General features: G+C 37.3%; 1 protein-coding gene across 1 annotated transcript in view; it reads right to left on the bottom strand.

Annotated features, from left to right (window-relative positions):
* LOC109612996 (obscurin-like) overlaps window positions 1–12,748 on the bottom strand; it is a 215,120-nt gene that overhangs the window by 102,117 nt on the left and 100,255 nt on the right. The window contains exon 5 of the mRNA XM_059130658.1: window positions 9,566–9,779. Within this exon, the coding sequence (XP_058986641.1) occupies window positions 9,566–9,779 (214 nt within the window). The remainder of the gene's footprint in view (window positions 1–9,565; window positions 9,780–12,748) is intronic.

Genomic DNA, 12,748 nt, shown 5'->3' with positions numbered 1-12,748 from the left:
CTAGGCATATGGCTGAGGGTATACATCTGTCGGCACAACCGACTGATACTTTTAAACTTGTTGATCAATTATTTAGACATGAATTATTGAATTTTACAGCTTACTTGGAATGGAGCAAAATGAGTTTCTCTTGTCTGTATGGCCCGAGTTTAATTACATTCAACCCATTCCATTTCATACTGGTTGTTTTCAAACCTAGACGCAACAACAAATCGCTGCCACACATCAATCGCAATTGACGTTGGTTAATGAATGTGCCAATGTTCACTTGTAGTCTTCATGCTTGTTCATAAAATTCATATTTCCACCCCCATCCACCTCTCCTTCCAAGGGTCATAAAAGTGGGAGAGTGTAAACAGAACTCCAATGCAATAAACGAAAAGCAGCAAAAATCGTCCATGCTCATATCGATTTGTTTCTTGGTAAATATTATTTTTTTACTCTCAAAATTTCTCCAGCTCGAACCGAAGCAATGTTAATTTTATAGTCGGTTAGGAATGCTTTTTGGGGTTTTGATATCTATCAGACCAAAGAACATTATCGACATCCTTCTGTTGCGGATGGTGGTGCTGGTGCATTTCATCCGTTATCCTTTCATCCATCTGCGACTCATCATCTTGTAAAATTCAATTCGTTTTGGTTACGAGGCAAATATGAAAGGGAAACAGGGAGTAGGTAAATTGAAAGGATATGCTCACGTCATTCTGATGGACACACGAAATGGTCGAGAATTTCAGGGGGGGATTGGCATGTTAACGCCTTTGCTCTGTACTTTATTTATGACGCCCACATTCGCTGGCACACTCACACACACTCACTCACTCATGCAGCAAACATTAAACCTGGGTCCATGTCTCCCTTTCTGACTGTCTTCCATCGTCCCATCATCATATTGGCCATTCACTTGCCCATCATTACACATCAACAAAGTGGACAGGAGAAAAGCGAAAATTGAAATTCATAATCTTGTGACAGAAATCTCAGTACGCTCTCAACTCCTTAAAAGTGACAGTGCCGTGGTAGGCTGGGAGTGGGCGGTTGGGCATTAACGATGACGAAGCTGCTGTCTGCCGTTGCTGTTGTTGTTGTTGTGTGCATGAAGAATTGAAGGTTTTATGGCTGGCAAAGAATTTACGATGTGGAAAAGCGAGACGAAGATAGAATTGAGAATGAAGTGTGAACAACCACTCGGCATCAAAATGATTGATTGTACACATTTTTATCATCAACTATATAAACTGTACACTAAGGATGTATGTGTGTGTGTAGTATATATTTGTGTACTTGTTGGGACAGCAAGAAATATACAGCGTCATCATCACGGCCATTTGTTTTGGAGTGAAGTGAAGTAAATGAAAATTATTCCAGGCCTGTGGATGTAATGGCCTTAGTTTTGGTGGATGTATGACCAGGGAGTAAAGATTTAGAGCAGAGCAAGAATTTTAGGGATTGGATAAACCATAATTACAAGCAAAAATGCTGAATACCCTCCAAAATTTGGTGAATACCCTCCACAATTTGGTAAAAAATAACAATTTTCAAAAAAAAATAAAATCCGTTCAAAATTCTGTTAAAATCTTAAAACTACCGAATGTAGCCGTATATTAGACCCTAATATACGACGACGTGGACCTGTATACGCAACTTTTGTTACAAGCTATTAGAATATTCAAATGCGAAACTTGAAAAAAATATGTTTATAATGTAGCTAAAATCATCAAAATACCGAATATAAGGAGGTACCATGGGGGTTATAAAACGTGGACCTGCACAGACAATTTTCTGTCATAGGCTATTGTATCCATTACGAACTTAAAATACAAAATTTGAAATAGTTCCGGTAAATAATGTCTCTAAAATCATCAGAATACCCAATATCGGGAGTTACCGTTATATGAAGGCTATACGAAGACGTGAACCTACATGGCTCATTTTCTGTCCTTGGATGTGGTAACCATTACGAACTTCAAATACCAAAATTGAAACAATTCCGATAATTAATGTCGATAAAATCATCAAAATACCGAATATCGGGGGTACTGTTATATGGGGGCTATACGAAGACGTGGACCTACATGGCCCATTTTCTGCCTTTAGCCGTAGTATCTACTACAAACTTTAAATACCAATTTTGAGACAATTCCGGTGAATAATGTCGCTAAAATCATCAAAATACCGCATACCGAGAGGTACCGTTATATGGGGGCTATACGAAGGCGTGGACCTACATGGCTCATTTTCTGGGTTGAGATGTAGTATATATTTCGAACTTCAAATACCAAATTTGAAACAATTCCGGTAAATAAAGTCGCTTAAGTCATTAGAATACCGAATATCGGGAGGTACCGTTAGCCCATTTTCAATACCAAATGTCCTGCAGACATAATACATATTTGAGTAAAATTTTATCAACCTACTTCATTTCGTTCGGAAGCTAGAGTGATTTCCAAAGACAGACATATGGACAGATGGACGGATATTGATAAACCGACATAGAATTTTATGCTGATCAAGAATATATATACTTTGTGGGGTCTAAAATGTATATTTCGAGGTGTTACAAACGGAATGACAAACTTAATATACCCTCCATACTATGGTGGAGGGTATAAAAAGAAGGCACGTGCATCGGCGTTTTGAAAGATTTCATCGCAAAGTAACGCTCTTCTATTCTATTTTGAAATTTTGGAATGAACATTTATTGGAATCCTTAAATTTTTGGTATACAGTGTCTTCTGCAATATTGCAGATAAAAATACGAAAAATATTTGGTCGAATATTTTAATCCTCAAGCGAGTCAAAAAAGGGTTTTTTTTTTGGTTTCTTTTAATACCCAACACCACAAGGTGGTCAGGGTATTATGGCTTTGTGCATTTGTTTGTAACAGGCAAAAGGAAACGAGATAGACCCATAGTTCCTTTTGATGATCTGCATAGAATTACATTCTTAGTCGATTTGTGCATGCCCGTCCGTCCGTCTGTCCATGTATTTTTGTAAATAAAGTACAGTTCGCATTTATTGCCATATCCAGATGAAATTTTGCACAAATCATTTGTTTGGCTCAAGGACGATCCCTATTGAAATTGGAGATAATCGGCCAAAATTTAGATATAGCTCACATATATATCTTCGTCCGATTTGCCTTTTATTGTGCACCAAACGTGTAATATCAGCACGAATATTGTGGAATTTTGCATATACAACCAAATTAAGCCTTAAAATAAGTATGCCAAATTTGATCGAAATCGGTTCAGATATAGCTATAGCTCCCAAATATATTGTTCATTCGATTTGTTATTTTTGTCCTGTACTGTAACAACAATATTTTGGGGAAATATATCAAATACAGCTCAGAAATACATTTGCTAAATTTTATCGAGATCGGTTCAGATTTGGATATAAGTCGCATATATAACTTCGTCCCATTTACCTTTTATTGTGCACCAAACGTCTAATATTTGTCCAAATGGGATGGAATTCGGCACTTACGACCAAATTGAGTCTAGAAGCTAGTATGTCAAATTTGGTGTAGATCGATTCAGATATAGCTATAGCTCCCATATATATTGTTCAACCGATCTTCTATATTTGTTACCCACAGTCGTAATATGCACTCCGTTGTTACGGATATTTAGGGAAATATATCAAATACGGCTCAGAAATATCTTTGCCGAATTTTATCGAGATCGGTTCGGATTTGGATATAGCTCCCATATATATCTTTATCCGATTTCAAATTAATTGTGTACCAAATGGGCAATGCAAGTCCGAATTTAAAAAATACAAATGCTTCGGCATATTTAGTCTTTTGAACTTTAAATTATAATTATAATCATAGCGTGTATGATTAAATTCTCCCATAAAAACGTTTAATTGTTATGCGGAGCTCTACGTAATTAGCAAAGTGGTGTAGGGTATCATAAAGTCGGCCCCGCCCGACTTTAAGACTTTCTTTACTGGTTTAAATATGGTTTTTCCATAATTACGTGCTATATGCAGCAAATTTTCAAAGTAAAGCTAAACTAGTCAAAAAGAATCGGTCGGTTTTGACTTCTGTTATGATTATTCAAACTCCTGACCCTCTATGGAGTGGGTGGGAGAATGGGCCAATATTGTCCATTCCGTATCGGGCCTAAATAAATATGATATAGATACTGCGACGTGCCAGGTTTGGATGATATTGGTAACATCCTTTACTTTACATGAGATATGTGATCATTTTTAGAAAATGTTAACATGTGCGAGAGATCGTTAAGATCTTTACAACAGATTTTGTGTATATGGAAATATTTCGGGTTTTATTCGCATTTTATGAACTTCGGGCATATTCAAAATTTTGACCATTTGTATGAGAGGTACCAGAAGGAGTGGACTGATATGCCCCATCTTCACAGCAGATATTGTGTTAAGGGGATATGTGCAATATAATGAGAACCGGATGCTTATTTCAGATTTTATGATGGTTTTGGTAATTCAAAATGTTAACCCTTTGTGGTGGAGATACCAGAAGAAATGGTTCGATCTGTACCATTTTTATAACTGGTCTTGTGTTTATGGAAATATTGAGATGTACCAAGTGTGAATGGTGTCGAATATTAATTTCGCCTTTTATGAGATTCATGGATATTCAAAATTTTGGAGCAAAATCGGATTATCCTTTCGGACTTTGACATCATATTTTATAAGATTTATAATTATTGAAAAGGTCGAATTTTTTTTCTTGTGTGCCCCGTTGGGGGTTGGGGGGGGGTTTGGTGTGGGTTTATGTAGTTGATTGAGTTTACCGATGTTGTTCATTTTCGCATCTAACGTAGAACTAATGGAAATATTAGGACTTTCAAAGTTGGAGAAAAATTGGATTATCCTTTCTCTTTCTGTGCAGTAAAATATTTTTGTGAAAATGGCGGCGTTTTGTGGATGAGGTACCGGAGTGGGCCGAAATTGCCCATCTCCTAACTTGATCTAAGTTTGATACTAATATTACGATGTATCAAGTTTGGATTAATTTTAGTTACTTCCTTTGAGAGTTGTCGTGCGCACCAGCCAGGCAAACAGACGGGCGGACATACCTAGATCGACTCCAAATGTCCGGAAACGGATTTGGTCCAATGAGACCTAGGATCTGAAACCGTTATTCCGATGAAGCACGTTTTGGCCGTATCAAATTATATATACCCTCTCAAGTCATATTCCTTGGAATCCTTAAATTTTAGGTATATAATGTCTTCGGCTATATTGCAAATAAAAACTCGAAGAATATTTTGGTTGAAAATTTTAACCTTCGAGCGAGACACAAAAGAGTCATTTTGGTCGTTTTTTATGGTTAAAAACTTCCTCTAAAAGGGATCGTAGCAGGTCAAACCAGTAAGGGAAAGTTAAAAGTCGGAGGGTTTTGAATATATGATACCCCACACCACTATGCATATTAAGTAGACCTCTCGTAACAAATGAATTTACGGAAACGTACGCTTTGAAATTCACTGATATTAGCCATTATTTGCACAATAAACTTGAAATTGGATTAAGGATATATATGTGAGGGACTTAAACACCAAATTAGATGAAACGTTATGGAAGCTATGGCTATATCGGAATCAGTTTTCTCCAAAGTTTATGCACATGCTTCTAGACTGAATTCGGTCTAATATACAAAAGTCAGAATTTTTTGACAAATATTTGCCACTTGGTGCATAATTAACCCGAAATCGGTTGAAGATATATATGACACCTATATCCAAATCTGAACCGATCTTTATAACATTTTGCAGATGTATTTCCAAGTTCTATAAGATATCTGGTACCAAATATCATTGTTGTCTAATGCATATTACGAATGTGAGGGACATAAACACCAAATCGGGTGAAACATATATATGGGAGCTATAGATATATTTGAACCGATTTTCACCGAATTTGAGTTACTTGCTTCTACACTGAATTCGGCCGGATGTGCCAAAATTCAGGTTATTTGGACCGGTATTGACTATTTGGTGCACAATTAACCCGAAATCGGTTGAAGATTGTATGGGAGCTTCATCTAAATTTGAACATATTCTCACCAATTCCAATAAGGTTCGTCCTTGGGCTAAATATTGTTTGAAAAATTTCATCTCAATCGGATAATAAATCCGAACTGCATTTTGTTCAAATTGTTCCTAATTTAACACCATTTTGTACACTTGAGTACGAATTTTCATAACTACATACAGGAAGAGATTAAAAAAAGTGCAACCAACTTCAGACTGCTGTCATTTCTAAGACACTCATCCGACAGCTGTTAAAATTATTCCAGTGACAGCTCATTATATTGTTTAGAAACGTACAAAAGAATTTTGGTGAGAATTTTCCAGAAAAAAGTTATTCGTGATGGAATTCAATCGTAATAGTGTGACTTCTTTATATTTGGCTGGAAAACCACAAGTGGCTATAGTTAGAGCACTCCAGTATTTACGTGTGAATAAATCTTTTGTGTCTCGTTTAATCGCTCGTTAGCGTGATACTGGTAGCGTAGCTTGACGTCAAGGAAGTTGACGAAAGAAAACAGCAACATCAGCAGAAATTGTTCGAAATGTAAAGAAACGACTTGATCGAAATCCGCGTCGCAGTGGACGAACAATGGCTCGTGAGCTAAACATATCGCAATATTCCATTCAGCAAATATTGAAAAATGGGCTCGGGGTAAAGCCATTGAAATTCCAAAAAGTGCAAGAACTTACACCGCCACAAAAAAAATAGACTCAAAAGAGCTAAAGAGTTGCTTCGCTTGGCCGAAAGTGGTGAACTGCCGAATTTGGTTTTCTTCGATGAGAAAACATTCGTTGTCCGGCAGTTTGTAAACAAACAAAGAGGTCAGCTGAAAATTTGCACCTTCGGTTGGCCACCAGAACTCAAGTGCCTGCCATGGTGACGGGGTGGCTTCCCATAACAGCCAATGGTCGCTCTCCGCTCGTATTAATCGACCGTGGCTTCAGAATAAATGCCGAATATTATCGTCAAAATATTCTGGAGGGTGTATTAAAGCCTGGGGCACACAAACATTTTGGCCGCAGACCTTGGACATTCCAACAGGACTTAGCACCATCGCACTCAGTACGCGCCACCCAATAATGTTTACAAAATGAGGTTCCTCGCTTCATTTCCAGCGCACAATGACCACCAAAATCTCCGGATACCAAATCGTTCGTCTATTGTGTCTGGAGTAGTTTGGAAAGCAAGGCTGGCACTAAAAGTACCAAAGTGTTGATCACCTCAAGCAAGCCCTTCGCCGGGCCAAAATACAGCAGAGCAACATTCGGGTAGCGTGTGACGGTTTCATTGGCCATTTGAAGGCCATAATTCGTGACAAAGGTGACCAGTTCGAACAAATCTAAACTTATTCTAAAATTTGATGCTATTTCCGACATTTTTTGCTTTCATTCTATAAAATTAAAAGAAAAAATGTAAAAATTATGGCTTTTGACTCTGTCGCAGTTTTTTATCTGTGTTTTTATCTGTACATCATACAGTCAAATGGAAATCTTATTTTCAAATTTTAGAATTCAAATTCTACGGGTGTATTCAAAATTTAAATTGTACCAAATTTAGTACCATTTAGTACATATAAGTACAACATTTTCCAAAACTACCTACATAATTCTGTCCTTCAATGCGATAATAAGATTACTATTTCTAAATTTAGATATTCATACTCCATTCGTTTTCCCAAAAAATTAAATTGTACCAAGTACAACATAAGTATGAAGTTCCCAAACTATCTACATTCCTCAGTCCTAGAATGTAATAGTAATTATACCCTACACCACATAGTGGTAAGGATATTATGTCTTTGTGCATTTGTTTGTAACATGGAGAAGGAAGCGAGATAGACCCATAGTTACTTTGGTGGATCTCCATAGAATCACTTTCTGAGTTGATTTATGCATGTCAGTCCGTCTGTCCGTCCGTCTGTCCATGTATTCTTGTGAACAAAATGCAGGTCGCATTTATTATCCGATTGAGATGAAATTTTCCAAACAACATTTGTTTGGCCCAAGGACGAACCCTATTGAAATTGGAGATAATCGGTAAAAATTTAGATATACCTTCCATATATATCTTCGTCCGATTTGCTTTTTATTGTGCACCAAACGTTTAATATTAGCCCGAAATGCACGGAATTTTGCACACACAACAAAATTTGACCTCAAAATAAGTAAGCCAAATTTGATCGAAATCGGTTCAGATATAGCCATAGCTCCCATATATACTGTTCATCCGATTTGTTAGTTTTGTCCTCCGCAGCCGCAATAACAATATTTGGGGAAATATATCAAATGCCGCTCAGAAATACCTTTGCTAAATTTTATTGAGATCGGTTCAGATTTAGATATAGCTCCCATATATAACTTCATCCGATTTACCTTTTATTGTGCACCAAACATCTAATATTTGCCCAAATGGGATGGAATTTGGCGCATACGACCGAATTGAATTGTTTAGGAGGTAGTATGCCAAATTCGGTGAAGATCGGTTCAGATATAGCTTGAGCTTCCATATATATTGTTCATCCGATTTGTTATATTTATTACCCACAACCGTAATATGCACTCCGTAACAACGATATTCAGGAAAATATATTAAATACAACTCAGAAATATCTTTGCCAAATTTTATCAACATCTGTTCCGATTTGGCTATAGCTCCCATATATATCTTTATCCGATTTCAAATTAATTGTGCACCAAATGGGCAATACAAGTCCGAATTTAAAAGATACAAATGCTTTGGCATATTTAGTCCTATGAACTTTAAATTATAATTATAATCCTAGCATGTATGGTTGAATTCTCCCATAAAAACTTTTAATTGTTATGCGGAGCTCTACGTAATTAGCAAAGTGGTGTAGGGTATCATCGAAATTGTACCAAATTTAGTACTAGTCTTGCACATAAGTATACATTTCGAAAACTACCTCTTAACATCGATTCTACTCCTCAACCTTGATTCAAATTCTAAAATTTCAAGTTACTTTTGACTTTTGCCATTCACATGTTACGAAATGGTACCAAATGTAGTACAATTTAGTACTTTTCACACACACTTGTAGTGAGAATTTCCAAAAACTCTTTGGCACATCTATCATACGGTTTATCCATCAGCAATCCTCATTCCAAATTTAAGCACTATTTCTAGCTCTACTGCTTCCTGAAATACAAAGGGTACCATATTTAGTACCTTTTAATACTTTTCGTGCCTTTGTTGTACGGATTTCCAGCCTTTAAGATTCTGATACGTCTAAACTTTACTCACCTACCTACCCCTCTCTCTCTCTCTCTCTCTCTCTCTCTTCCCTTTAATCTGACGATCAGGATTTACTTAAAGGCCCCACCTTCTTGGGCTTCTTAGAAAATATATTTGTCTTTAGTCTTTGCCAACTGATGAAATGGTGTCAGTGAGGATAAGTGTTGTGTATATGTGTGTGTGTGTGTGTGTTTGTAATTGAAGTATATATAGTATATGTACAACTGGCACTTCGTGAGTGTGCAGATCTTCTGTTGCTGTTGTGTGATACTGTTGTGATACTTACCAATTACAGTCAAATAGACTAACAACACTAAAGGCGGATGTGATGAAACTTGACACTCATAAGGACCCTCGTCACGTTCGTTGGCGTATTGGATTAAAAGTTTCCAATCGTTTGGCTCCTCAAACTCCAGCGAATAACGGGAGTCTCCGCTGTATGTGTGGCGGCCGAATGTAATGAGTGCCAGTTCGTCGCCTTTTCGCCGCATCCATGATACCTACGAAAGAGAACGCAAGAATAGAAAAGGAAAATAAATCAGTGATGGAAGCTGAGAGCATAGCGAACGAACAAAAACTAAAACACATTACCAAAATTGAGATAAAATTGAAAAGAAAATGATGAAATTAACTAGGCGAGGAAATACTTTTGAAAATTATTTAATTTTACAAAAACATATCTCCCCATTCCTCAATGGGGGAGGGAGGAGAAACGTGCTTCTCGGTTCCGGCATTGTTTGGTGTTAGTTGCCGTCCTTTAGATGAAGCAGATAGGAAGAAGCGAAAAATTTTGTGGTTCACTAAGATTTATCATAACCATGAGCGGTGGAGATTAGTGGATTCGTTCAAAATGTTTACACACAACTTTGAGCGTATTAAGATATACAAATATCCTGGCGCTCATCCTAAACCCCACCCCCCATACACACTCAAACTATATATATTGACACACATGATATGCCCTCAAAATGGAAAATGTGCGTGCCATGTTGGCGAAATGAAGATGTCTATGTGTGTGCGTGCGTGTAAAAGGAATGTTGATTCCTCTCCGTCTTTGGTGTAAGTTTTTCACACCACCTCCCCCACCCCCTGCCGTCAAACACACAAAAGTTCGGTGACTGTGCCTGCTCTACTCCACTCGAATTTCCAAGGACCGTTAAACAATTCATTTTCACCATGCGTTGTCAACAACACAAGGGACTTACACACACGCACACACACACGTAGCGTCTGCTGGTGCTACTAACAAGTCGTGTGAAAGGTCTAAACGTCTTTGCTGACACTTACTAAACGAAGTTATTTGTTTGGCTTGTTGTTTAGACAAATCCAATGGCGAATCCTAATTTCGTAGCCATTTTTTACTTTTATGGCTTAACGAGGTAATGCCTTCGAATGAATGAATGAACGAACATCGGAACAAAAAACCTTCCCACGCCAGTGCTTGAAGAAATTTGTTAAATTTAATAAGAATTTAATGAGGGAAAGATTTTATGTTTTGACACAAGTCAATAAATTTGAAGTGTTTGAATGTTCCTCCAGCCGCTCAAAAATTGCCAGGAATTGATTGAGCAATAACTTTTCAGTAAACAAATCCATTGCCAACCATATTCTCGAAATATGGGTTTCATGTTTAATATATTTTTTTGTTCTTAACATTCTTAACCAAATAATTCTCAATACTTTATGGGAATAATTTGCCGTAAAAATTGAAAATCTCTAAAAATATATGAAATGGCGTGTATTTGGCAAGGGGGAATGTCAGCCGCAGCAACATCTGTAAAAAACGAAAATAAAAGAAACGACAAGACATTTAGTTCGGCCGGTCGACCGTTAAATACCCTGCAGCATGAGGAAAAGGGATGCCTCTGAAAATACAAGTACCAAAATATCGGTATTCAAATATCGGCTCGAACCTGAATACTTGCTTTGAACTAAATGGGACACTGCCTTGAAAGTTATCGGCCTGGCGGATATGGTAACAACCCCAAATTTCTCGATACGGATTTCACTTAAAGATGTAACCGTTATTTCGATAAGGCACATTTTGGCAACCTGAAACGACATATGCCCCTGTAGCTATATAAATGAGAGCATAAAAACTCATCCTCAGCCTGACTACTACACTCTTTAATACAAAATCCTATTTATACCCTCCACCATAAATATTCTTGATCAGCGTAAAATTCTAAGACGATTTAGCCCTGTCCGTCTATCCGTCTGTCCGTCTGTTGTAATCACGCTACAGTCAAAACGAATTAAGATAGGAAGCTAAAATTTTGCACAGGTCTGTCTTTTGTCTGCAGGCAGGTCAAATTCGAAGGTGGACTATTTTGGTCCATGATATCCCATAGGCCCCATATAACGGTACCCCACCGATATTCAGCATTTTGATGATTTAAGCCACATTATTCAAAGGAATTGTCTGAAATTCTGCACAAAGAGTTCTTTGTGAGTACTTTATCCCCTGAAAGAGAATTATCGTTATAGGGTGTACCGTATAGCCCCCATATAACGGTACCCCCGATATTCGCTATTTTGATGATGTTAGCCACATTTTTTCAATGGAATTGCCTGAAATTCTTCGCAAGGAGTTCTATGTGAGTACTTTATACCCTGGAAGAAAATTATAGTTATAGGTCAGGGATATCGTAAAGCCCCCATATAACGGTACCCCCATATATTCGGTATTTTGATGATGTCAGTCACATTTTTCAATGGAATTGTCTGAAATTCTACACAAAGAGTTCATTGTGAGTACTTTATCCCCTGGAAGAGAATTTCCTACATAGGTCCGAGATATCGTATAGCCCCCATAATACGGTACCCCCTGATATTCGATATTATGTTGATTTTAGCCACATTTTTGAATGATATTGTCTGAAATTCCGCACAAGGAGTTCTTTGTGAGTACTTTTCCCCCAGAAATAGATTTGTCTATATAGGTCCGCAATATCGTCTATCCCCTATATATCGGCACCTTCCGAGATTCTGTATTTGAAAGGTTTTTAAAGAATTTTTAATGGATTTTTTTTTGAAAATTTCCTAAATTTAAAGTTTGGCCTGGCCGAACTTACTGCTTTTTTACTTGTTTTTTGGTTTTTTTTTTTGGAAAATTGGAGTGGTTTTAGATATGGGTATATATTCGTCCCTCTGTCTGACTGCTGTGGATGGCAATTTTTAAAGCGAATATAATATTTGGTCCAGGCTTAGTATGGTCAGTAGATATAAATCCCAAAAGGGCTTTGGTTTCCCAGGCACTAACTATTTGGGTCCAATATTAACCATACATAAAGGACTTTAAATACCCAAGGTCTGGGGTGAGATTTGGAATATATCGGTGCACTCCTTCTGGTACCTCCCCCACAAGGGGTTAAAAAATTTGAATACCCATGAAGCTCATAAAACACGAAATTAGCATCAGATTGCATTCAGACTTGGCACATCTGAATAGTTTTATAAATACAAGATC

Source organism: Musca domestica, unplaced genomic scaffold, assembly GCF_030504385.1.
Source record: "Musca domestica strain aabys unplaced genomic scaffold, Musca_domestica.polishedcontigs.V.1.1 78, whole genome shotgun sequence".
NCBI lineage: Eukaryota > Metazoa > Arthropoda > Insecta > Diptera > Muscidae > Musca > Musca domestica.
The sequence above is the reverse complement of the archived record's forward strand: the minus strand, read 5'-3'. Positions and strand labels throughout refer to the sequence as shown.